At 47.5% G+C, this 27499-nt stretch overlaps 1 protein-coding gene across 1 annotated transcript; it reads left to right on the top strand.

Moving 5' to 3' along the window:
- The first annotated feature begins 1417 nt into the window (after window positions 1-1417).
- On the top strand, window positions 1418-27210 carry VGLL1 (vestigial like family member 1). Its single transcript, XM_060138097.1, has 5 exons — window positions 1418-1535; window positions 5982-6200; window positions 17349-17768; window positions 19314-19373; window positions 25710-27210. Exons 2-5 carry the CDS (start codon window positions 5999-6001, stop codon window positions 25751-25753), a joined length of 726 nt encoding a protein of 241 aa, XP_059994080.1. The 5' UTR covers window positions 1418-1535; window positions 5982-5998; the 3' UTR covers window positions 25754-27210.
- The last annotated feature ends 289 nt before the right edge of the window (window positions 27211-27499 follow it).

The raw sequence follows: 27499 nt of genomic DNA, 5'->3' as shown, positions 1-27499 counted from the left end.
CAGGAGTGAGTGGGGCTGGAGTGGAGCGAAGGGGACGGTGGTAAGAGATGAGGACAGACAGCAAAGGGGAGGGGGGCGGGTCACGGGCCAGGAACAAACTCCACTGGAAGATTTTCAACAAGGAGTGACAGGATTTGATGCGTGTCCTCAAACGATCACTCTGGCTGTCTTGGGGTGAAGGATTAGAAAGGGCGAAGGGTGGAAGTACTGAGTCAGTTAGGAGGCTGTGGTCCGGGGGAGAAATGATGGGGGTTTGGACGAGGGTGAGCAAGGTGGAGGTGGCGAGAAAGGATGGAAACCATCAACAGGTTTCCTTCTCACTTAGAGGAAAAGCCCACAGCCTAAGCGTGGCGGGAGAGGCTGTCTGTGCTGTGGCCCCATCTCTCCTCCCTCCGCCTCTCCAGACGCACTGGCCACCTCGTTCTTCTGTGAACAAGCCAGGTGTGAACCTGCCTTTTGTATTAGATGTTCCCTCAGATATCAGGAAAGCAGGTAACAACATGGTTTCCCCCCCCCCCCCGGGGTTCTGATCAAACGTCACCTTATCAGAAAATTCTTTCCTGACCGCCTTGGATAAATGAGACACTTCCTATTCCCTGTCTCTGCTTCGTTTTCCTGATTAATTTCTCCTTGTACTTACTGCCATCTGACGAGTCCACATAACGTACAAACATAGAACGTGTGTATACTTATTCCAGGAAGGCAGGGATTCGGTCTGTTTTGTTCACTATGGAACAGAACTCCCAGAATAATGCCTGGTATAGAGTAGGTGTTTAATAAATATCTGTTAAATTAATATGATTGAAACAGAGAATGGGAGAAGCAAAGGACGGCTCCAGGCTTTGGGGTCTGAATGATGGGTGCCACTTACTGAGGTACTATTGAAGATTTTTCAGGACGAGGGCTGGGACTCCTTTGCTCCAAACCTGCAGCTGGAGTCCTGAACTGCTCCATCTCTTGCCGGTTTGGAGAAGTCCTCAATCCCTCTGGGCCCCTGGAAGCCTGAGAAAGTCCAGAATCCTAGGGGGTTGGGCTCCCCTTCTCTTCCCAAGGGGAGAGAGGAAGAAACTAGAGACCAGCCAAACTTCCTGTCTGTTCCAGAGACTGAAAGTCACATCACTTGGATCCCAGCCCCACCACTGAGGCTTCAGACATTACTACTCTGTGTGTGGTTTCCGGGCAAACAATTGGCCGCCCACTTCAAGAGACAATATCGCTAAGTGCTTTTTTTTTAATGCAAAAAGAAAGAAATAAAAAAAAAGAACTACCTATTTTCCTCATTCCTGCAGGTGCCCAACCCGATTGACTTGTTGGAGTACATTTTCTGCATTCTTAATAGATAGCTAGCAGGAAATGCCTCGTTTAGGCTCTGCTAGAAGGGTAGAAAGTAGCAAGGGGAGGGCACAAGATCGCCAGGCCCTGCTCGGGCCAGCACTGAGCTGCTCTAAAACGGGCCAGGCGGCTCCGGCCATCAAAAGGTACGTTTGCCCGGCCATAGCATCTTCCTGTGTCTCCGCCGATGGTCGAGAATTAAGGTAAGAGAAGGTGGGGACTTTGGGGGAGACAGGAGGGATGGGAATTCAACTGGGAAGGAATCGGGGCTGGGGGCGGGGTGGTGGTGGAGGGCATCACATGCTCTGTTCAGTGAGATACAGTCCGGTCCCTTTGGGGTTTTTGTTCCAGGTGATCACCTCTTTGACTTCCCATCCCACCGCCGGCGTGCTGGGTACCATTTCGCAGAAGGGTGGTAAGCACGTCAAGGTAGGCAGCCTGGTAGAAGTCAGGTCAAACCGTTCCTCTTGGATTCCATGTTAAAATATTTGTGCAGAAGACCGGGCAGTATTTTGCTGCCTACTTGGTGTCTTGATATTTTGTGCGTTGGGGAAACTGCAAGTTACAGTGGGCTTTTGTAGTTCTGTTGTTCGAACGGCACAGCTGACAAAGCTTGGACAAGGCCGAGGGTTTTGTCAGCAAGAGACTTTCGCTACAAAGACAGGCATCGATACAGAAACATCTTGGCTAGGAAAGTCCCACCCTTTCTTCTGCCTCGTTGACCTCCCATTAGTTCCAGCTTTGCGGCCCCCCTTCTAAGTCAGACCCACCCCACCAATTCACTCCCGAATAAAGAAGAGAGCCCTCGAGGAGGCTTCGTGTGGGGATGAAAGAATTAAATCATGTAACAGTTCTCAGAATCTGAATCGCCCGCAAATACAGATCCTCGCCCCTGAGCTCTGAGTACAGTCCGGAGAACTGCTTATCAGCTGGGTCCAGAGACGTAACCCAGGGCTTTCCTTTCGAGTATGTGTCATGTGTTTGGTGAGGAAAAGAGAGGGGCACGGGCAGGTCTTGGGGTTTATTCAGGATCAGCAGTTGTGTAAGGTCTGAGCCCCCCGGGTGAGGGCGCTGAGACGGTGCTCTGACCTGCTCTATCGCTACGGAGCTAGCCTGTGGTCTCTTACCACGGGGGCTGGCAGCGTGCTTCACCGCCCTGATGTCCCAAGAGTCCGGCCGGCTCTTTTCGTGGCTTCAGGGAGACTTAGCAAAGAGAGGTGGCAGGCTGGGTCAAGCCTGAGCTAGAGAAGTGGCCACTGACGAGAGGGTAAGAGGGCAAAACCCACAAAGGCGCCAAGCGGCCCTTGCCGGTACAGGCTTCCAGAAGATGTGTGCGAGAGCGCGCGGGCCGCCTGCCTGCACGCCCGACGGGGAGCCAGAGAGCTGGGTTAGGGTCCTGGTGCGAGTCCCGTGGAGGGGAACGGACGGTTAGCCCCACCAGGTAGTTAAAAAGGGATGGGGAGAAAAGGCCAGACACTGAAGTCAGGGAGACCTGAGTTCAAACCCCAGCTTTGCCACCACCGAGCTGCGTGGCCTGGGCCCTCGATTTCCCTTCTCGAAGCCTGAATTTGCTCATCTATAAAATGGGGACAAGAATACCTCCTTGAAGGTTGTAAAGATTGGAGAAAGTTTATCTGTAGCTTCCGACACAGAGTAGGTCTTCTGTAAACTGCCACTTTAGAAGAAGGGCTGCGTCCACATTTATCATTACTTCGTCATTCACAACACTGTCGCTTTATTTATTTGATTTGCTATTTTTTGAAATATATTTGACGTATAACTTCTGTAGATTTAAGGTGTACAACATGCTAATGTGATAAATTTATATGTTGTCATATGATTGCCGTCGGAGCTATTAATTAGCACCTCTATCATGATGCATAATGATCCTTTCTTGTTAGTGGTTGAAATAATTAAGTTCAGTCTCTTAGAAAGTTTGATGATTATAATACAATATCGTTGTCTACTTTCACTGCACTGTGCAGTAGAGCTCTAGGACTTACTCACTACTCATGGCATGTTTGTTTCCTTAAACAACATTGGTCCTGCCCCCCATCCCCGGGAACGACCATTTTATTCTCTATTTTTACAAGTTTGCCTCTTGAAAATTTCACATATAAGTGAGATCATATAGTACTTGTCTTTGACTTACCGTGTAACGGGCCCAAGGATTACACCTTTGCTTTATTTCTATGAGTCCAAGTATCTGACGATAATATGTGCTTTTTCACTGAGGAATAATTTGCCTTCAGTGAAATGCACAGATCTTAAGTGCACAATTTGATGAGTTTTGACAAATGTCTACATCCACGTGTAACCTTCACCCTCTTCAGGATGTAAGACATTTCCAACACTCCTACGACTTCCCTCTCACCCCTTTCCAAGCCCCACCCCGCAGGCGACCGTTGTTCTTTTATCACCATAGATTATTTGTGCCTGTTTCGTGTAAGTGGAATCATACAATATGTGGTCTTTTGTGTCTGGCTGTTTTCATTCAGCTTAATGTTTTAGTGATTCATCCATGCTGTTGGGTGGATTGGTAGTCTGTGCCTTTTTATGGCTGACGAACATTCCATTGTATGAAAGTGTCACAGCTAGTTTATTTATTCTCCTGGTGATGGACACTTGTGTTGTTTCCACTTTTTGGCTATTATAAATAAAGCCACTGAGAACATGTAGAAGTCTTTGCGCAGATATCTGTTTTCATTTCTCTTGGTTACATGTGCCTAGAAGTGGGATTGCTGGGTCATATGATTAAGTGTACGTTTAACTTTAGAAGAAACCGCCAGTTTTTCAAAGTGGTTGTTCCCGTGTGTTTTGAAATAAGGATACAGTGGATTCAGTTTTCAGGTCGTACCTGTGATGCTTACTTAGCATGGTTGTCACCCGGGGGAAACAGATTGACGTGCTCCATCAGAGGCTTCTGGAGACAAGAGAATCCAGCCGTGACTGAGGCTAGGATTCCGAAAGGAGAACTTTTAAGTAAGGGTCCTCTGCTCACTGCCAGATTCCCTCGTAATGTTTCATCATAATCTGTTGGCACTTCTGGCGGGACCATAAAAGAACAGGCTGCAGAATTCAGACACCCCAACCTCTTCATTTTACCCTAGAGGAATCTGAAGCCCAGAGAGGCTCTGTGATTTCCCCCAAAGGCACACACCCAGCCAAGGGCAAGCCCAGGTCCTCTGACCTGTGACTGACGTGACTTCCTCGCTTTGTGCTTTTACTGCACGAAATGGCATTTCACCACTCAGCCCATTGTTTACTAAGTGTTAGGTGCTAGAGATAAAGAAATGAATAAGAAATGGTCCCCATCCTCGAGGATCTCAGAGACTAGAGAGGGAGAAGAGCTATTAAACTCTAGTCATTTGCATTATATGCATCAGAATAGATTCAAGGTGTCTTTAGCCAGAGCACGGGGCAAGTCGGATTGGATGGCCAGAGGTGACGAAGCACCCAGACTGGTTACTTCCTGGTGAAGGAAGGCCACGGCCTGTCTCCAGTGCCTACTGTGTGCCGGTCTCCGCCTGGGTGCAAAAGGACAGCCTCTGCCCTCAAGGAGCTCACAGGTAGAATCCAATGATGGAGGCCAAGTTTAAGGCAATTTAGCCAACGGCTGTTGAGCATTTGTTCGATATTAAGCTAGGCATCAGGCACCGTTCTAGGCGCAGAGGAAGCATGGTGAACAGAGCGCTTTTCCCCAATGTCGCCACAAAATATTAGTGTGAAAAGTGTTCTCTGCATTTGCTTCAGGGTATATCTGTCTGGGAGTTCCCTGGTGGCCTAGTGGTTAGGATTCCTGGCTTTCACTGCCGTGGCCCGGGTTCAATCCTTGACTGGGGAACTGAGATCCTGCAAGCCATGCGGCGCGACCAAAAAAAAAAAAGAAAAAAAAGAATATGGGATTCAGAGTCAATTGGACCTGGATTTAAAGCTCTGACATTTTCTAAATGACTCTGGGCAGAGTATATCTGTCTGGAGGCCTCAGAACTGGTGTTGTTTGTAATTGCTAGTTTCTAAGATGGGGTGGGGGTGGGTGCAGGACCCCATCGAACACAGATTATGGCTTCAGAGGGGAGGGAGAATTTGATGTGTTTGCTCCTGCGTGGAAGTCGCCAAGGTGGAAAGCAGTGCTTATTAGGGAACCTGAAATTGTCAGTCCCCACTGGACTGCTTAGCCAAGCTCTGCTGGGATACTCAGTGCCCTTGTTCAGGGGGATCTGCACGTGCTTTTCGCGGGAGGCAGACACTTCCCCAGAAGGCAAGTTACTCCACTCTTTGTTCTCAGTGTCCCCTCCCTCCCCCTCCTCCCTCCCTCCCTCCCTCTTTCTTTTCTTTTCTTTCTTTCTTTCTTTCTCTCTCTCTCTCCCTCCCTCCCTCCCTCCCTCTCTCTCTTTCTTTTTCATTTCCTGATGCTCTTCTAATCATGCTCCCAGACAATCTTTTTCATTTGTAAGAGGGGCGCTTCAGGACTTGGTAGAGCTCTGTCTTGTTTCCTGGACTCAGCAGCTGCGCAGCTACCCAGGGCCCCAGTGAGAGAGCCCGAACCTTAGGAGCAAACTGCTCGCCCTCAAGGACGCTGCTTCTCCAAACTACAGCCAAGCCGCTTGGAAAAAGAGTACCAGTGACATTTTGCGTTTGCTCCGCAGCTCTCCCCTGTGTCACGATGGAAGAAGTGAGGAAGACCGCTGTCCAGATGCAGAGTCCTATCAAGACTGAATGGAATTCCCGCTGTGTCCTTTTCACCTATTTCCAAGGGGACATTAGCAGCGTAGTGGACGAACACTTCTCCAGAGCTCTGGGCAATGTCAAGAGCCCCCAGGGACTCAGCCCTTCCAGCCAGAGCGGAGATGTGATCCTGAGGAATGGTGAGCATGTCGGGAGAGTGGGGATGGAATTACCTATCGGGCTATCACGGAAAGACCAGTTCTGATGCCCTCAATGCTGTTAGACGTGTGTATATTTCCTGAAGGCACGTCACACTGTCTTGTGAGAAGCCACACCCTTTTCTCAGAAGTTTCACATGAAAATGGACACTGTTTAGGGAATTCCCTGATGGTCCAGTGGTAACGACTCTGTGCTTCCACTGCAGGGGACACGGGTTCCATCCCTGGTCGGGGAACTAAGATCCCCGCGAGCCGTGTGGCACGGCCAAAAAACAAAAAGGACACTGTTTAATCAAATTGATATACCTGTTCCCTTATGTCCTCAATTGTGTTAAGTGCTGAGCTCACTACTCAGTATACAGTAAGAGCGCCACAACTGTTCATTATTAGCACCATTATCTGTACTATTATTATTATTATTACTACTACTTTTGTCTGACAGGTCAGGAACACCAAAGGACTTATGATAAGAGCATGCGTGTCCCCCGCGTGTACACCCAGCCTCCTCTCAATTAATAGTGGGTGCTCTGGGGAGCAGGGCCAGGGCCAGGGGGAGGCAAATGAGCTGTCTGGCAAACGAACCTCTCCCCACCCTTAACAGCATCAGGGGTGTCTATTGCACAAGCTCTTGGGTCATTTTTTTTAAATAATAAGCATTCTTTCTTTTCAAAACACATTTCAAGACAGCTATGTCAAAAGGCGCCGCGCTCACGTGCTGAATGCCTCCAAGTGGGACCTCTGCTTTCAGACGCCAACACCCTGGCTGGCCAGACTCTTTCAGTCTGGGCAGGGAGTGGGTGTATTAGCTGATATAGCTTTTCAGAATTTGCTTCTCTCCCAGAAATAACTTTTCCAGTCAGGTGACGTGATTTCCTCAGAGACTCTTGGGACTTCAGGAAACATGTGGAAGGGGGTGTAGCAGCAGCAGATCCTAAAGGAAACACTGGGCACCAGGGGCTGGGTGGACAGCGGGCAGGTGTGCTGTCTAACGGTGTGCTGAGCGCTTTAGAGCAGCGGCAGGAATGGCTGCTCTTGAGTCGTTTGGGGAATCGACATGCGGTAAGTGGGATTCACAGGATCTAACTGGCTCCTGGGAAGGGTCAAAACCGCAGGCTCTTCATGCCTAGACAAGTCTGCTCACTTTGGGTATTTGACTCTGGGTTAGTTCTGAACACTTCGGCTTGGATATATTACAGTCCCTTCTTTGTCAGCGCCAGCAGTTCATAGTCCCTCACTTCTTCTATCCTGCTCGCCTTGTAAACCCAACCTGAGATAAAACCAACTCTTGTCTTATGGTCACATCTCTTCGCTTCATTTTGCAGCAAGACTTATAACTGGTGTCCATGGACTCTCCGTCCTCTTCCTCTCCTCTCCTGCTCTCTTGAATCCACTCCACTCTGTTTTTCATCCTCAACACTCCTTGAAACCACTCTTATCCAGGCTAGCCGGGGACCTCCACTTTCCAAAGCCAAACGTTCCTTCTCTGTCCTCATCTTAGCTGAGCCATCGTCAGCAACGTTTGCTGCAGTCGACTGCTCTCTCTTGTAAACACCTCCTTCACTTGGATTCCATAATGTCACACCCTCATGCTTTTCCTCCTGGCTTCCTGGTTACCCTCCTTCTGTCTCCTTTGCTGGATGTCCTCTCCTCTTCAACGCTTCAACTCCTAAACATTTGAGGGCCCCAGAACTCCGATCTCAGACAATTTCTCTCTCTACACTCACTCCCTAGGGGATCTCTTCCAGTCTCTTGGTGTTAAATACCATCTATATAAATACGGCCTGTGTGCTGGTCAATCCCAAATGCGTATCTCTAGCCCAGACCGGATTTCAGACCTATCTACACAGCTGTCTACTTGATACCTTCATTTCACAGAGCTAATAGAAATCTCAAACCAAACAGGTCCCAAGCTGAACTCTTAGTCTCCCCGTCGCCCTGCCCCGTCCATAAGTGGCAGCTCCGTCCCTCCAATTAATTGGAGTCACATTTAACTGCTCTCTTTATCCTAACCCACATCCAATCCTTCGAACAATTCTGCAAGTTCTACCTTCAAAATATATCCGAGCTCTGACCACGTGTCCTCACCTCCACTGCTGTCCCCTTGGTCTGCGAAGCCGTCTCCACACCCCCGCCCCGGAATTTTTTTTTTTTTTTTGCGGTACGCGGGCCTCTCACTGCTGTGGCCTCTCCCGTTGCGGAGCACAGGCTCCGGACGCGCAGGCGCAGCGGCCATGGCTCACGGGCCCAGCCGCTCCGCGGCACGTGGGATCCTCCCGGACCGGGGCACGAACCCGTGTCCCCTGCATCGGCAGGCGGACTCTCAAGCACTGCGCCACCAGGGGAGCCTCCCCGGAATTTTGCAGCAGCCTCCTCACCAGTCTCCCTGCTGCTGCCCTTGCCCCACTTCAGTCTATACCATTAAATTGAAAGTCGTACCATATGACTTTTCTGTTTGAAATCCTCCACTAGCTTCTCATCTCACTTGGAATCAAATCCAAGGTCTTTAATGGGGACCTCCCTGGCCTGGGCCCCTGTCATCTTTCTGCTCTCATATCTTACCACTTCCCACCTCCCTCACTCCAGTGTAGCCTCCTTTCTCTTTGTAGAACTTGACAAGTACAGTCCTGCCTCAGGCCCTTTGCACTTCCTCTCCCCTCTTCCTGAAATGCTCTTTCCCCAGATAACGGCATGACTTCCCCTTTCTTCATTCAAGTCTCCATTGGAATGTCATCTTTTCAGACAGGCCTTCCCTGAACGATCTATTTAAAAAATAGAAGTCCCCACCCTGTCACTCTCTGTCTTACCCTGTTTTATTTCTCTTAGCATTTGTCACCATGTGGCATATTATATATTTATGTGTTTCTTAGCTCTTCCTACCCCCTAGACTCTGAATTCTGTGGCGGCAGGGACTCAACCGGTTAACTGATGTTTTCCAAGTACCCAGCCTAATGTCTGACACCTGGAAAGTGCTCAATAAATATTTCATGAATGAATGAAATTGTGATTTGTAGAGCTCTTTTTAAAAAAAAATTTATTTATTTATTTATGGCTGCATCAGGTCTTCGTTGTTGTACGTGGGCTTCTCATGGCGGTGGCTTCTCTTGTTGTGGAACATGGGCTGTAGGTGCGTGGGCTTCAGTAGTTGTGGCACAGGGGCTCAGTAGTTGTGGCTCGCGGACTCTTAGCGCAGGCTCAGTAGTTGTGGCACGCGGGCTTAGTTGCTCCGCGGCATGTGGGATCTTCCCGGACCAGGGCTTGAACCTGTGTCCCATGCATTGGCAGGCGGATTCTTAACCACTGCGCCACCAGGGAAGCCCCCTGAAGTTGTGACGTGGATCACAAGGTGTTGATTCTGTCAATTATGGAGTCACTGTAGAGAGAGATTCATTTGGTGTATGGCTTTAGAACCAGGCAGCCTGAGGCGGGGCCTGCTTCACCATGGATCAGCCATGTGATCTCAGGGCACAGCACTTCATCTTTCTGGGCCTCCGTTCCCTCATCTGTAAAGCTGAGTATTATTGAACTAGAGAAGGAATCGATGAGATAACGCATGTCAAAGGGCACATAGTAAATGCCATGTAGGTGGTAGTTACTTTTGCGGTGGTGGTGTGAAGGCTTGACGCATGTTTCTGAATGGCTACAGTGGGTACGAGGGCCCACCTTCAAAACATCAGGATCAAAGGCCCCTCCCGTCAGCCCCCAAGTTGTCCAGGTGCTTCTGCTGGGTGGCTGCTGCCCTGTTTCTTATGCCTTCTGACTTTGCTCTGTATTCTGTGAAGCCCCTGCCCGCCAAGGGAACTTGGACATGGCCTTATATCTTGCCCAAGCCAGCCTTCCCCGGCCAAACAGAGAGGCGGCTCTCTTCTCCACCTACCTTCTGGGTTGTTGCATTTTCCGTGTGAGAGTCTCACAGATCCCGGGACTGTGAAGATGTGTCTCCCTCGCAGCGCGTGGTAGGGGCTAGGCCAATGTTCGTTCGTCTAGCTGCTTGAACAAATGAAGGAGAAAGTCCGTCTTCCTCAAGGCCTCTCTTATCGCAGTTAGGAGTCAAGTTTCTCATAAGCTCTGCTGCCTCCGGGGAGGGTCCCCTGAAAGAAGGCGGGTCCCCAGTTGTTCTCACTGGAAGTGTTACATGAGATGCACGTAGCTTCGAAAATAGTGGGAAATTCATTACTGACCCTTAGCATCCTCTAAGCCTCTTCAGGCCAGTCCCAGGCTGCCTGGCCCTACAGAGGCCTCAGCTAAGCCACACGGAGAACAGGCTTCCATTCACGGGCTCCCATGGCGGGCTCATCCACATTCTAAGGGTGCTCTGTCAGGCCAAATACGTAAAGCCCAAACACTGAGGCCCGTATGGCTAGGAAAGGCCGTTGAACTTCCTGGCTGCTTTTCTCAAATCAAAGTTACTTTTTTATTTACTTAGGTATAATTTATACTGGCCCTACTTGTAGAAAAGAAAACACAAGCTGAAAGTATCTTTGAATTATCTCCCTTTTAGAGGGACGTTGGGGATTTTAGAGTAGGTAACTCGAGAAGCTTCAGAAGTTACTATTTCTGGGGTCACGGTTCTGGTACACTACCACCCTGTATTCTTCCTATCCCAGCCTCGAGCCCAGCCCTAGGCCTGGCAACATGGTCAAGGGCTGCTGAGAAGAAGGTATACGTACAGCCTGAGCCCTCAGAGGTCTTTTATAGCCAGTCTCCTTCTCTTGCCCCCTCCAGAATCCAGTCGGGGTGGGGAAGAAACGCTGGGTTTCTTCCTTTCTTTTTTTTTATTTAAAAAAATTTTTAAAAATTGAAGTATAGTTGATTTACAATGTTGTATTAGTTTGAGGTGTATAGCAAAGTGATTCAGTTATACATATATATGGATCTATTCTTTTTCAGATTCTTTTCCCTTATAGATTCTTAAAAGATATTGAATATAGTTCATAGAGTTCCCTGTGCTGTACAGTGGGACCTTGTTTTTTATCTGTTTTATATATGGAAGTGTGTATCTGTTAATCCCAAACTCCTAATTTATCCCTCCCCCCTTTTCCCCTCTGGTAACCATAAGTTTGTTTTCTAAGTCTGTGAGTCTGTTTCTGTTTTGTAAATACGTTCATTTGTATCATTTTTTAGATTCTACATATAAGTGATAGCATATGATAGTTGTCTTTCTCTGACTTACTTCACTTAGTATTATAATCTCTAGGTCCATCCATGTTGCTGCAAATGGCATTATTTCGTTCTTTTTTATGGCTGAGTAATATTCCGTGTGTGTGTGTGTGTATCTCATCTTCTTTATCCATTTCTCTGTCCATGCACATTTAGGTTGCTTCCGTGTCTTGGGTTTCTGTTTTAGAGTGAATATCTACATGAGGTATAGTCATGCTAGTTGTTTATGGCCCCTGTGAACCCTGATGACTTCGTGTCTTCCTTCCCAATGAGGGAGAGGACTCTGCACTAACTTACAGGGAGCCACACTGGGTGCCAGGTGCTGTGCTGTAACTGCATTCACTTCAGTCCTTTAAATCCACTACAACTGATAAGGGTCAAAGCTGGGTAAACAGAATCTATGGTGTTAGGAGACAGGAGAGGGGTTACATTTGGAGGGGTTTAGTGATGGGAAAGGGGGCTGAGGAAGGCTTCTGGAGTGACCGTCATATTCTGTTCCTTGATCTGGGTACTCATCACTCAGTTTGTGAAAAATTTTTCCCCCCAGCTGCACGCTTATACTTGTGCATTTTCCTACATGCGTGCTGTACTTCACAAAACCACTTTACAATGGGTATTAATAGCTTCACTTTACAGAGGAGGAAACTGCATCCCAGAGAGGGTAAGTGATGGATGGGTCACACAGCCCAGTGAGTGATAGAGATTGAAGCCCAGAGAGGGTAAGTGATGGGATGGGTCACGCAGCCCAGTGAGTGATAGAGATTGAAGCCCAGGTCAGTCAGACTCCAGAATCAGTCTCTTGACTATTCCACTGTGTTGCCTTTGTAGACCCTGACGACACCCCAGCCAGAGAGTTAATGCCTATTAGGACTCTCACTAATAATGTTTATAATGACTAATATTTATTGAGCACTTCCTGTGTGCTAGACCCTTTGCTAGGGGCTGTCACGTGAATTATCTTACTGAATCTTCAGACCAACCTATTGGTTAATTCTCACCATGCCCATTTTCCCGGTAAGAAAACTGAGGCTCAGAGAGGCAAATGACTTGTCCAAGATTCCACAGCTAGTAAGGGGCAGCTGTTCACAGCCAGATCATTTGATTCCAGATACTGAGCTCTTAGCTACTTTCAAAATACTAGTACACTTTCTATGTTTAATCTCCTATTTTCAGTTGGGAAAGGGAACCTGGATAATCAGCAAAAGACTAGGTAACCCAGGCAGGAGGCCATGAAGGAGGGGGTGGGACTGAATAGGACCCACTCCCCCCCCCCCTGAACTGGGTGCCCTGGAACAGGACTGTCCCCCATAAGCTGTCTCTGCCTCTGGTGTTATTTCAGCCGTCGGCTAATACAAAGAATATCCTCTTTGTTTCTGGGATGAATGAATCAGGCAGGTCAAAGTTGGGAGCTTCGTGGGGCAAGATATGTGTGTGTGTTCAGAGGGATCTCGGCTTCAACTTCATCATAAAACAGCATTTATATTAAAGGTGGAGACGGGGGACAAAGAAGGAGGAAAAGATGGGTGGAAGGTAATCGGGCAATTATTTCACAGCTGTGACAGGTTCACTGAGTCAAGTGGGTTCATAAATTTTTACTTAACTAAATTTTTCTAATCACAAAAATAATGTGTCAAGTTTTGAAACTTTAGAAAACACAGAAGCATTCAGGACACAAAACCACATGTGCATCTATGTGCACATACTAAGTTTTACAAACTAACATCATTTTGCACATCATGGCTTGTAACTTGGTTTTTTAACCGACAATAAGCCGTATGTATCTTTATTGCCATTACATGTTCTACTACAACATCATTTTATGGCTCAAGAGTATCCTTTTTATAGATGTACCAGATCTATTAAAATTTTCAGACATTTAGATTGTTGCCAGTCTTTCACTATATGTAAATATCACATCGAATATCCTTGTAGCTCAATTTTTGCAGGCATCATTGCTTATATTCTTAAAATAAATGGCTGTAAGTAGAATGACTGCATCAGAGTCCACTCAAATTTTAGGGTTTCGATAGCTACTGACAAATTGCTCCCAGAAATGTTATGCCCATCTGCCCCCCGTCCAGCCACGGGAGTGTGTGAAAGTGCAGGCTCGCTGCATTCTTGCAATTATGGGAGACAGAACCAGTGAATGAAGTCTGAGCCTGAGAATCAGCCAGCTCTATACCTGCTAGCTATGTGTGGCCTTAGGCGAGTTCGTTTAACCACTATTTTCTCATCTGGGTTCCTGTGAAGCTCACGGGAGACGCATCCAGAATGCTAGATAAAGAGCCTGGCCCATAGTAAGTGCTCAATAAACAAAAGCTCTTCTAGATGTACAGTTGTTCCTGCCCACCTCTGATGGATTATTTCTGGGAATGTACACACCAAGCCAAGGCTTCTGAAATCTCTCTCATAGCCAATACCTACTCCATCCTCCACGTCAGCCCCGAAGCGCTGCGGCTGCCACTGCTTCCCAGACGCCTTGGCTTTGTCCTTTCCTGCCCTCCCTTCTGTGCTGACTGAGGGCAAGGAGGCTCCTCAGGCCTCATGCATTACCAATTTGCTTTTTCCTGGTTGATTCTGTGGAGTGTTGCAGACCAGGGGAGAAACCCGTGAATGTGAGCCTACACTGCGTTTCTAAACCAAAATAATACTAATAGTAACCAGAGCAACAGCTCTCACTTCTTGAGTGCCTGCTAGGTCCCGGGCACCATGCCAAACGCTTTACATGTATTGTCCCCTTCCATCTCACGACAGCCCCAAGAGGCTCCGAGACGGGAGGGGACATGCTCGGTGTCACACATATAGGAGGTGGCAGAGCTGGGATTGGACTCCCAGCCTGTCTGGCCTCAAAGTCTGTGCTCTTAGACCCTCTGCGTGCTGCTCTCGTCCACAGAGAAGGATTTAGTGGGGACTGTGTGTGTGCGTGTGTGTGTGCGTGTGTGTGTGCGTGTGCGCGCCAGTATGCCTGTGCACGTGTGAGGGTACACACGTGGGTGTGCCTTCATTACAGTAACGTTTAGTCAGGGCCCACTCTGTGCCAGGCACTGTGCAAGTTCCTGAGTATGTGATGGTGAACAAAAGAGAAGGGATCTCAGTCCTCTTACAGCTTACTGGCTAGTGGGGAGGACCAATAGTGAGGGAAGGAGGGCAGGAGGGAATGGAACCACAGGTTAGGCTTATGCCACGGAGCGGTAAGCAGGGCATAGTCACAGAGTAGCAGGCTAACACCCTGGACATTGGCAGCTCAGGGAGAGCCTCTCTGAGGGGGTGACATTGAAGTTGGTGTGCCCAGAAACTAGTCTGGAACGGGAGACGGGACCACCACGCAAGGATAGAGTGGAGGGAGGGTCCTCTGGGGTGGAAGCAAACTCTGATGCCTGGAGGTGCTTTCTAGAAGGTTCTGGGGTTCTCAGCAGTGTCTATGGGTGGCATGGGTGGTGCCTCTGGGTTTGCTTAGGACGCCAGAGAATAGCTAGCTATTTTCACCCTAAAAGGGCAGGGTGGGAAATGGAGACTTGCGCTCTCTGAACAGGACCTGGTCTTAGGACCAGAGGCCTCAGGAATGCTAGAGGCATGGATGGGACTAAGAGGCTGGGGCTACATGTTCAGAGTTGGAGTAGAGGGGATGGAAGCCTTTTGTATTCCTACTGAAAGAAAAATCCAGCCTGGGAGGGAGGGGGAGGGGCAAAATAGGAGAAAGGGATTAAGAGGTACAAGCTACTAGGTACAAAATAAATAAGTTACAAGGATGTAATGTACAGCTCAGGGACTATAGGCGATATTTTATAGTAACTTTGTATGGAGTATAATCTCTAAAAATACACCTGAAACTAAAATAATATTGTAAGCCAATTATACTTTAATTTAAAAAAAGACTAAAGCCACATCTACTTCAAGACATCACAAGATAGGAGGTGGTTAACATTTCACAAACACTGCCTAGTGTCACCTTGAAGGAAAAGAAAAAGAATGAGAAAAATCCAGCCTTCCCTAAGTGTCCCCAAAGAGCTCCTTGCCCGCTCTCCATTCATTAGTGTAGGTTGGGGTTTGAGAAGGCAGCAGAGTCTTCCCTAGGGCTCCCTCTCATCTCCCAAGTAGCTAAGAGGGGGATCTTGGGTAAGGAAGTGTCACCAGGGCCACTTCTAGCGGTGGCAACCGGGAGCCACTCCAGCGGTCCCCAGGATAGATGGCCGTGGTTGTTGGAAGCTGTTTGCCCAAGCAGCCTGGGAAAGAGGCCCACCAAAATCTAGGGTCTCTGCTCCACGGGACACCGCACCCAAGCCTGCTCTGGCCAGGTGCTTTCCCCAGGCCACCCAAGGCCCACCATTGGGTTGCTGTGAATTCAGGATTGGGCCACATGCTCCAGCCAAACTGTGCTCTGGTGCACTCAGTGACCAAGTGTGACCTTGGCCAGAGGCGCGCCACCCACTCCCCTTAACGTTTCACTCAGAGAATTCTGGAAGGGAAGCAGTTCTTAAAAATATTCAAAACACGCTGGGGCCTTGCCTTCCACTTTTCAAGTGTTCAAAACCTAGGTCCTATGTACGAGATCTGTAAAGCCAGTTCAGATGGAAACTGCCCAGTTATCAGAGGCTATGCATTGTTTCTCATTTGTGCTTAGGACATGTCCTGTACCCTCATTCAATACGAAGCACAAACAGTGATTAGCCTAAGTCAGCTTAATCACTCTGTTTGTGCTACACAGCGCCCTGAATTGCTACTAGCCCGCAGATAACAATTTTCAAAAGTAACATCCATCCCCAGGAACAAATCTTCATATGCTTCCTTGCCCTTGGCTTCATTAAAAGTAGCCACCCTTCGCCCATCTCTCGTGAACGCTGGGAAAAGTTGGGCAGAGTATCTGTGCCGTGTAGGTTAGGGCTTGTTTTGCTGTGGTGGTGGGTGGGACACTCCAGTATCACTGGGCTGACCTCTCAGACAAAATCCAGGCAAATTGAACATTCAGGGGCACTGGGACAGGTGCAGGAGGAGGGGGAGGGGGCCTGACAGCCACACCCACGCGCCCCCTGCATTATCTTGGATAGATAAGAACCTCCAGGCTTTGAGCGCCATCTGCCAGAGTTCGCTCTCTCCCTCAGCCCCTCCTCCTGAGTGGGTGTTGAGAATGGGGAAAACGCCCGTCCATGTCATGGGCTGCCCGAGACGCTTCGAGAACTCTGTTTCAGCAGCTGTTAGAGGCGCAATTTGAACAGTGTCTCTGAGACCAAAGGAGACTCCATCCCCACTAGCTTGTCCACAAGAACTTTGCAAGAAGAAACTGAGTTGCTGCTTGACCTTGAGCATTTTGCTTTCGCAGGAAGAGGTTCAAGCCACCACTTCCCTACCCATCACTGATCCCTCCAGCTCAGATCCCTACTTGGCTAATCTGCTTGGCTAACTTGGTCCAGTCTGTTAACATCCCCATGCCCCAGACCTCTCTTGAAAGTGGGGTTTCAATCCCTAGAGTTGTGTGATGCAAGCAAGTATTAAACCCTTTGTAAAGTTCTGTGGAGTCCTCCTATTCGGTGTGTTCCAAGCACCAGCTATAAAATAAAGCCAAACAACGGCAACAAACAAACACCAATCACCTTTAACCAAGTAATTCTACTTCTAGAAAAGTTTCCTTGAGGGGCTAGTTGGACAAGGGATGTACTGCCTTATGATGGGATACCTGCAGCCATTTAAAAATCTGGTGTTGGCTCTATTCTTTGCTCTGGGAGGATGTTTGCGATATTTTAATAATGCAAAAGCGACCTTGAAAACAATATGTGATGTGAAAACAATGCATACATGAATAGAAACAAATCTTAGGAAGAAGTACACCTAAAGGTAGACAATGGCAGTCTCTAGATACTATGCTTAGAGTGATTTTTTTTACAATTAAAAAATAGTATATATTAACCAGAAATAAATTAAGCTAATTCCATTTTGAAAACAATACATAAAAATGTCTTCTAAATCTTTCCTTCCCAGATAGTGGCATGCCTCCAAATCAGTGGCGTTTCTCTTCTCAGTGGACAAAGCCACAGCCGGAAGTATCTTTTGCAAATGGTGCCGCCAGCTGCAGCTTGAGTGGATCTGGTCCCATGGCTGTGGATCAGTATCCAGTGTCCCTGACCGGGAGCCCTTCCATTCAGCCTGGCGAGCCGAGGCATTTCTCCTCCCTCGCCAGCTCCAGCTTCCCAGAGCTTGGCTACCCTCATGCCTTTTCCACTGGGCACTCGGTTCCAGAGACCCAGCCTGATGGGAAGTATGAGCCCCTCCTAAGTCTCCTCCAGCCAGAGAGATGCCTAACCCATCCTCAGGAATCTGCCTCGTGGGAGGATGGCAACTCTGCCCAGACGGCCGGAAGCATGGGATTGCTCTTCAACCTGCCTTCCGGCTCAGCCCACAGTAAGGAAATGCCTCCAGATGCTTGGAGGATTGCCTCTGATTGGTTGTGGTTGAGAGTGAGTTGGCGTGAGATGGGATGTGAGGACGACTTGCTGCCACTCCAGCTACGGGGCTTCTGAGGGATAGAATGTTTTGCTTAAGTTCCATTTGTCTTCACTAGGCTGCGTCGATAGTCACCGTTTAACGACTAAAGGGTTGCATAGATAGCCAGACAGATGCACTTGGCTCAGAGTATTCACCCTGGTCTGCTGACTTGGACTTACCCTAGAAAAATGGGCTGCTGCCTAAAATCTTAGGGTCCTGCACTCACCTCACTGTGAGCTGCCGAATAATCCATTTGTAAGACAGAACTCAGGGACATACCTACAGGCTCAAAACTCTATCCTCCAAACAGGTTGGCAACTTGCAATAATGCCAGACCCCTAGGCAAGAACAGGGGCCATCTATACCATCCATCTGCTCCACACATTAAAATTCAAAGTGACTGGAGGCAGCCCCCTTGCTGCCTGGAGAGCGTCACGGTGCCTGACTGTCTGGGGCTTCTGCTCCCAGACCCACACCCCTCCACAAACGAAAGCATCCTTAAGGCTCATTCACCATTTCATTTACTCACTCACCCGACAGATATTTAATCCTCTGGCTTTCTGTACCCTAGATGAATTTTCTTTCCAGCTCCCTGGTCCATACATATCTGGTTCTAGTGTTCCATGCCTGAAAGAAATTGCTAGAAGCTGCTTTTACTTCCGAACCAAGTATATATATTACACAAAGGGCCTGTTCAGTCTAGCCCTACCCAGGTCAGGTGCTGTGCTCCATCCTAATGTCGAAAACCAATTTCCCATTAAAATACCACTCCATCATTCCCACAGTTTGATTAGGAATGTACCTAAAGAGTAAATCATAAAAATGTCATGCTTGGGAAACCTATGAGAATTCCCACCCTAGTCCTCTTTTTCAAAAATCTGCTCCTGCTGGATTCAGAGGGACAGATGAGGCCAACTGTGTATATATGCTTGTGCACACACACAGCAGAGCCCTGTCTCAACAGATGGTTAGAACACAGATGGCTCAAATCATCACCTCCCAAACATAACAAGCCCGTGCAGTTCAAATCCAATTCAGCAAAGATTTAGTGAGCATCTACTATATGCCAGGCACATCATGGCAAAGCCACCATGCAGGCATTATCCAATTCCTGAAAGTTCTAGACACATTCTCAAACAAATGTTGATCGCTAAAGTCTCGACTGCTACCAACTCTTCAGACTCTCCTACTAATGCAGATATCTGTCGGATTAATTGGTGACCGATGATCCAGGATCTGTTGAGGAAGTCAGTGACCCTTGATCAGAGACATTGCCTGTAACATGGGAACAAAACCCACAGGGCCTTCAAAACAGAAGCTTCTCTGTTTTTGTAGTAACTGATAAAATGTCAGGTGTCTATAAATTGAGGACCAGGCGATTTGGGGTTCCCTGGGGGGCTTCTGGGCACTTTCTAACCCAGTCCCCGATTTCATTCCCAATCATGGTTCCTATTTTCCTAGGTAAGAAAATCTATTTCCCCCCTGACGGTGGACCTGCCAGTTCCAGCCTTGCAGTTGAAAGTAAGTATCTGCTTCTGCCTTTGATAACATGTCTCTGTATCCTGAGAACAAGCTTGTAGCATAAAAACCAGGATCTCCCACGCTCGACAGACACATCAAGGCATTTTTATGGGTATCATGACATTTGTTTCTAGTTTTTGTTCCTGAGAATTGGGCGGCCCAGACCTTTTAGTCATGTGCAATTTTGTCATCATCGTGTAGATGTGGATAAAATCTTTTCATCATGGTCAATATGTTCTTTACAAATGTAGCAATTTCTCATGGAAAACTGCCCTCCTGAGGGAACATAATAGACTTCATGGTTCCCCAGTGAAGAGGGAAGGTGCTAACTTAGCCGTGTGGCTCCAAGTACATCATTATAGTAACTGCTTCCCTCTAAGGAATAAAGAGCTGGTATTACAGCCTTAAAATTCCCTTTTAATACCAATAAAAAGACATTTTCACACTTGCTCTGTGAATAAAGTTTTTTCAGTAACTCAAAAAAAAAAAAAAACAAACCCAGGATCTCCAGCAATTGAAATGACCCCCATTTCTACTTAGTATTTTCATCCCTAGAATAGGTTTCATTTTGGTCTCAAAGAGCCCGTGCACTTGGTATCTTGTAAAACGTCTTGCCCATTTTCTAATTTGGCTATAAAAGCAACTCTATTGAGTTCTTTGAGCTGGATTTAAGTGAGATAACCAAGGTGACGCAGGAAAATGAACAAATTCATGAGGGCTAGCCTGCTCTTTCCCAGATGTTCAGTTTTCAGCCTAGAACATAGGGCCACCCCGGGACTCTGCAGTCAGAGAAAATGCCACCTGATACCAAAGGCTAGGAGTCTGTCTGGGCCCACGCTCAATTTGAAAGTGATGTCAAATGAGGACAGTCTCAGGGGTTGACATGAGGATTTTCGTGACCTGGTGTCGAATCCAGCTTTATTACTTACTAGCTTTAGGAACTTAGCCACGTTTCTTCACCTGTCCATACCTCAGTGGCTTCATTTATAAAATGATGATTAAAATAATGCCCACCTCATCAGGCTTCTGTGAGGATTAATTGAAATAATACATGTAAATGCTTAGAATTTACATTCGAATGGGAATTAGCTCCAGTGAGCCGGGCACAACATAAGGCAGCAAAAAGTGCCTTTCGGGAGGGCATCCTGTGTGCCTTCAGCTGTTCTCTGCTGAATGTTTGAGAGGCATCAAGGGAAGAGCTGCCACCACGGCCCCAGATCTCAGGCACTTTACAGTTTGGTGTGGAGTGAGGGTGAGCACGATATATAGGCCTCCCTAGGATGTCCGGTCCTTGAGGGCCGAGGCTTTGAGGGGTGAACCGCCCCATCCTTAGTACCTGCGGCAGTGCCTGGCGCAGAGGTCAGTACATATGTGTCAGATGAATGAGTGCACAGATGCTGGAAACAATAAAAGAACATCGAAGAAGGAAATGGTAAAAATATATCTGCCAACAGAGTACAAATTAATTTTGTTTGACACCATTTTGTAAAACAGAAACAAGCAAGGCGCAAATCACCCTCAGGGAGGAACTGGCGGTGCCCAGGTGGGGAGGGAGATTTAAGGTAGCGCGGCTTTGTCAGGCTTCGTGGAAGTCTCTGCCTGAGGGGATGAGCTCTGCTGGCCTTCTAATGAATGATATCAGGGTTATCAAGTCTCCTAAGTACTTGTTAAGAGTTTATACATTTAAAAATTATAAGCCTTAGAATTACTAAAAATTTGATGATTTCCGTTGTTCACAGGCCCAAATTAACAGCAACACCACCTGTGGGTGATGGCTGTGAGGCAGATCCCACACACTGCATCCCGCTCAGTCCCCACAACGACCTTGTGATACGGGTATGAGGACATCCTAGGTGCCTTATACGAGAGGTAGCCAGTAAATAGGGATTGACTGACTGAATGAAGGAATGAATATGCCCATTTTATAGATGAGGGGACTGAGTCTCAAACAGGTGAAAGGCCTTACTCGCCTTAAGATCACACAGCAGCAGGCAGCAGAGGTATTCTCTCTCTGCTCTTGCCGTGTCCTACAATGATCAGCATCGAAAATTACACGAAACATAAATCATCAAAACAATTCCAACTTAAATCAAGTGTACAACAGTGAAGATTAGCAACTGGTATGGTTGTTTCACTGTATATGGGTTCACTGTCCATCTGTGGCCAGGACACCATCCTGGAATAAGAGGAGTGGGTGCAGAAGACTTGGAAAGCATGCAAAGGAGCAGTATTACCTTGAGAAAGGGCCAAGGGGATGAGCCTTCCATGCAGAGAGCAGTTGACAGGAGGTGGGGAATGGGTACCTGGCTATGCCAATAGCCCCCATCCCCATTGGCCAAGCTGCAGCTGTGGCTTTGGGCAGAGGAGGCAGCAGGGCGTGGGGACGGGGAAGTGGGGTGACTCCCTAGGTGGATAAAAGGACCAGGAAACCCCTTCAAAACCCATGCTCTTAAGAGAGCATACTGCCAGTTTCTCCATCTTACCTGGTGCTGAGAACCACAGGGGAGCTCGTGAAATGCCATCACTTCCTGGTTGGTAGCTTTGGCGTGGGACTTGGTCGCCTCTTTATATGTTTGATTCTTGATATATTTTATATTAACCTGATTTGGGAGGGGCTTGGTTTTTTGGGGGGGTTGTTTTTTGTTTTTGCCCACGCGGCTTGTGTGATCTTAGTACCCCGACCAGGGATTAAACCCAGGCCCTGGCAGTGAAAGCGCTGAGTCCTAACCACTGGACCACCAGGGAATTCCCATATATTAACCTGATTTTGAAGTGAGCTGGATGAAACTTTCAGGAAGGATTTTGGTAGTTCTGAAAGATTTCCTCTGTGAGACCCCAGATAAATATTTGTCAAAGGAAGGAAGGAAGGCCGAGTCCCCTCCTTCCCCTCCAATATGGCCTAGTCCCCTCATGCAGGTGTCCCACACCCACGAGGTAGAGACCTTGTGGAGAGAAGAGCGATCTGCTGGAAGGGTAGTTAGTTGGAGAGACCTTTCTGGAGGGGACTCCCCAAAACTGCGGTGCCGAAATTTTTAGTGAATTTGATTTTTTTAATCTGTACAAATAGACACTGATTCCTTGTACATTTCTTCAGTTTTTACAGGTAATAATAATATTGACATTGCTATTTGCCAGACACGGTGCTCTTTTATTTACATATATAAATCTAATAGTGTATAAAACTGTCTTGGTCCCTGCTCCCCAGAGAGTTAATAGTCTAGTGGGGAAGGTAGACTCCATCAAAAAAACAATAAAGAAGACAAAACAAAATATTTGCAAGTTACGGTAAGTATGAAGGAAGCATACCAAGTGTTGAAATAGAGAAAGATGGAGGCCAACTTTGGATAAAGTGGTCAAGGGAGGCTTCTGTGTGGAAGTGATGTGCAAGCAGGGACCCGAATGAAGTGAGGGATGGAGTGAGCTTTAGGAAGAGCTGGAGTGGAGATGGAGGGAGCTGCCCTGCCCAGGCCCGGAAGTGAGTGAGGAACGGGCCAGAGCCCAGCCTGGAGAGGTCGACTGGGGCCGGGTGACACAGGGCCTTCTGGGTCATGGTAGGAGGTTGGATTTTCTCTTCTAAGTGACTCGGTGAGCCATGGAAGGGTTTGAAGTGTGAGCCAATTTGCATTTATTTATTTAAGTATTTTTACAAATTTTATTTATTTATTTTTGGCTGCACTGGGTCTTCATTGCTGCGCTCTGGCTTTCTCTAGTTGCGGCGAGGGGGGGGGTTGCTCTTCCTTGCGGTGCGCGGGTTTCTCATTGCAGTGGCTTCTCTTGTTGTGGAGCATGGGCTCTAGGCGTGCGGGCTTCAGTAGTTGTAGCACGCAGGCTCAATAGTTGTGGCTCACGGGCTCTAGAGCACAGGCTCAGTAGTTGTGGCTTGCGGGCTAGTTGGTCCGAGGCATGTGGGATCTTCCCGGACCAGGGCTCGAACCCGTGTCCCCTGCATTGGCAGGCCACTGCACCACCAGGGAAGCCCCTAGTTTGCACTTAATAAGGGCGCAGAAGCCTGCTGTGGAGAGGATTGACTGGAGAAAGGGATGGGAACAAAGAGACCAGTTAGGAGGCCAGAAGCATAGGATGGTAGCCTGGATCAGATGGCAGCAGTGGAGGCCAAATGAAGTTAGTGCATTTGAGATCTATTTGAGGGGGTTTAGCTCTTCGGTTTCCTGCTTGAGCAACTGGGTGGATATATGTATGGAAATGAGGAAGATTGTAGGAGAACAAAACTCTGACCACGTTCAGTCTGGGTGCCTACAAGACATGCAAGTGAATATCCCTCTTCAACAGTTGTGTATGTAAGTGTGGAGTTCAAGAGGGGAGTCTGGATAAACTTCTGAGATTGTTCAGTATAAAATGACATTGAAAGCCATTGAATGATCACCCAGGCAGAGAAGAGAGAAGGGCAGAGGGCAGAGTCTTGGAGTGTGCCAATATTTACAAGTTGAGGACATAAGGACCCAGAAGATGATACTGAGAAGAAGCAGTCCCTGGGTGGGAGGAGAGCCAGGAGCGTGAGGTGTTACAGAAACTCAGAGAGGAGAAAGTTCCAGAGAGCATGATCAACTGTAGCAAAGGCTTCCGAGACATCAAATAAGAGAAGACCAAGGAAATTTCTATTGGATGTGGCATCAAAGATTTTGATAACCTAGTTAAGAGCAGTTTTCGTTATAGTGTGTGTACGGAAGCGAGGTTGGGTGGGTTGAAGAGGGAATGGGAGACGAGAAAGTGGAGACAGTAAATGCCAGTAGCTTCTCGGAGAGCTTAGCGTTGAGGGGGGTGAACAGAAATAAGGTGGTAGCTACGGAGACTAGTGGAGTGGAGTGGGTCTTTTTTTTTAAAGAAGGCAAATATTACAGCCTATACAAAATGAAGAGATGGATGACAGGAAGATGAGGATAAATTCGTGGTTGAAGTCACTGAGAAGTTTTTTTTTAAATTTTTTTACATCTTTATTGGAGTATAATTGCTCTACAATGGTGTGTTAGTTTCTGCTTTATAACAAAGTGATTCAGTTATACATATACATATGTTCCCATATCTCCTCCCTCTTGCGTCTCCCTCCCTCCCACCCTCCCTATCCCACCCCTCTAGGTGGTCACAAAGCACCGAGCTGATCTCCCTGTGCTATGCGGCTGCTTCCCACTAGCTATCTCTTTTACGTTTGGTAGTGTATATATGTCCATGCCACTCTCTCGCTTTGTCACAGCTTCCCCTTCCCCCTCCCCACACTGAGAAGTTTTGAAAGGGACGTGTGGAAGTACTGACATTTGCTAAGAGGAGGGGACCTTCTGCCATTGAAAGCAGACAAAAAAGAAGGAGAATAAGGACACAGACGCAAGTAGATTTGCAGGCTTGTTTGTGGGGAGTCTGAAATGTACTAATTAAACGATTTCTCTCTTCTCAGTCAACTATGAAGGCTGAGATCACCAGTTTAAGTGGAAACAGGCTTTGGTGACTTTTGCCAGTGCTGTTGGGTTAGTGTAATGTAGGGAAGGCAAACGGTGAAGCTCATCCAGGGCTGAGATTTTGATGAGTGAGTGCGATGGGTGGAGAAAGAGGAAAAGGAGTTGAGGGTATTTGCAAGCGAGTGATTGTAACAAGGGACCATGGCGTGTAAGCTGCTCAAAGAAGGAAATGGAGGCAGATGGGAGGTGCCGGGTAGTGGAGGTTGATGGATTGGAGGATGAGGTTATATAAAATGCGGTGATAAGACTACGTAAGCCAATGACATTGGGACATGGTGGTTGGAGAGCGGATGTTCAAAATTGAGATGGCAAGGATGCTACCTGTGTAGGCCATGATGAGGTCTAGCGTGTGACCAGGGCAAATGGCTGGCTGAAGTGGCATGAAGTAAAGATCATTAGAAGGTGAGGAGAATGACAAGAGCCATGGAAGTGAGGCAAAAGAAGAACCAATAGCTCCCCACACCACGGGTACTGTTTATATCCTCATTCACAGATGAGAAAATGGAGCTTTAGGGAGGTTAAGTCACTTGCCCAAAGTCAAGGTAAGTGTCAGCGTCAGCTTTCTCTGTCCTTGATCTTACCCACTAAGCTATAAAGGCACTGCCTCTTTAACAAAATAAGAGCTAATATTTATTGAACATATCTGTGCCACACACTGTTCTAAGGGCTTTACATGTGTGTAACTCACGTAGGAGGTAGGTATCATTAGTATTCCCATTTACCAGTTGAGGAAAGTGGGGCTCAGATAGGCTAGGCAACTTGCCCAAGGTCACACAGCTAGGAGTGGTGAGATAGGTCAGAATTCAAACCTGGGCTCCTTGGACCCCAAGCTGGCTTCTTTCCTCATCATGCTTATCCTATTTTTCAGAAAGCCAGTCTCCAGAGAGAAGAAAAGATCTGTTCTTTTACTGAACTCCGGTTTAAAGAAGAGAATTCCTTTTTCCAAACCTGCTTATGGTTTTCTACTGAGAATCCAGAGGGTCTAGAGACATCGCCGTCCTTATCTCTTTCTGCCACAAAAGAGCACTGAGTCCAAAGCAAGTTTCTGTTCTCCCTGAAATTCTATACTTTTCCTTGGCACCTATGCCCCACGTTAGGTTTTTTTTTTTTTTTAACTTTTTAAGCATATAAGATGGTTAAAAGAGATGTTCCGCGGTGGGGAGCATAGAGGCTCACACCCCCTGCACCCACTGCCCTCCTACTTAGAAGTCAGCCGCCTTACCCTCCATCAGCTGGGTCTTCCACATCAAGACTGATGGCGTGGTACCCGATGGGGTTGTCCCACTCTTCGAACTGAATAGAGGTTCCAGGAACAGCCTGACACTTTCTAGCCTTAACCAGACTATTTCCATCTTCCCTCTTGCCTCTACAAAAAGCAAAATGGAAATGGGGTGGGCAAGACCCACTGAGAGTGGCTGGAGTCTGAAAGGAAGCTGAAAAGGTCTCAGGCTGGGCCTGATGAACGAGATAGTCACCCGGAAAATTCGATCCCTGAATTCTAAAAAAGTGATTCCAAATAGAATGGCTGAGCAATCTGAGAAGTAACTTGCAAGTCGTTAGTAAGCAAACCACGCCATCCCAAGTGGGGCCTAGAATGAGCTCTGTATCCAGAACGTTTCTTGGATGAGTTGCAAGACTTGCTGGCTGCCTTCCCTCTGAGGAGGAGGTCATCTGCACCTGACAGCCTTCTGCAGAGGCCCGCCTGGCTGCCATGAACACGGAAGCTTTCCTGTAGCTCTTCCGCTGTTAGTGACATCGGGAAAATAGTAACTTTCTTTTCAGCACAGAACCGTTGGGGCCACCAGTGTGGATGCCCACATGGGTCCAAGACTTGGTAGCAGGACTTCCCTGCAGATTGTTCCAGATGAGATGACAAATTTCTCCAAACTCATTCATCTCTCCGATCTGATAAGACAGCTCATGGTCCGGTGTGAGCTCGGTACTTAGCCCTGACAACCCTGGAGGCCCCTGCCACCAGCGTTCCCCACGCACACCCCAGTTGCTCCCGTGTAACAGCTCAAAGGGTGAATAATCAAATGACATGTTTGGATTATTCTGTTCTTAATTCTAAGTTCTTTCACATCCATGATCTCATGCAAACTTCTCAGCAACCCTAGGATTGACATGATTATCTTCACTTAATACATGTGGATACTGAGGCTTAGAGTTGGCCAATGACTTGCCCAAGGTCACACAGCCAGCGCTGGAACCCGGGTCTGATCTCGGGGCTCTTTTCTCTCCACCATAATATTTATCAAAGGTTACCATCAGGGCGGCTCTTGGATATTTTGTTCTCCCATCTGCTATGTAAATAAAGACCACAGCTCTTGCACGAGTGAATTGGTAACTTTAGCAGTAATACAGTAATTCTCTTGTCTCAAGCAGTTTTTCCAGTGTGTTACATAGGTTTCCGAGATTTACTAAGAAAAAAAACTTGACCAGTACATTTTCTCTCAAAGTTATTTGCCTTCAAAAGCCGTGTTCTATTCTAGGTGATGGTTGGGAAAATTCAGGGTGGAGGCTGATTCCAGCACTTAAACAAGTGTGTGTTTATCTTGGCTCGCTGTAGAAAGATTCATCTGTTAGAAGATAACATGCCCATCAGAACTGAACTCAATATGCTATTTAGGGAAAAGAAAAATGATTCCAAGAGGGCTG

This window comes from Lagenorhynchus albirostris, chromosome X (genome assembly GCF_949774975.1).
Source record: "Lagenorhynchus albirostris chromosome X, mLagAlb1.1, whole genome shotgun sequence".
Lineage (NCBI taxonomy): Eukaryota > Metazoa > Chordata > Mammalia > Artiodactyla > Delphinidae > Lagenorhynchus > Lagenorhynchus albirostris.
This window is presented reverse-complemented; position numbering and strand designations above follow the sequence as displayed.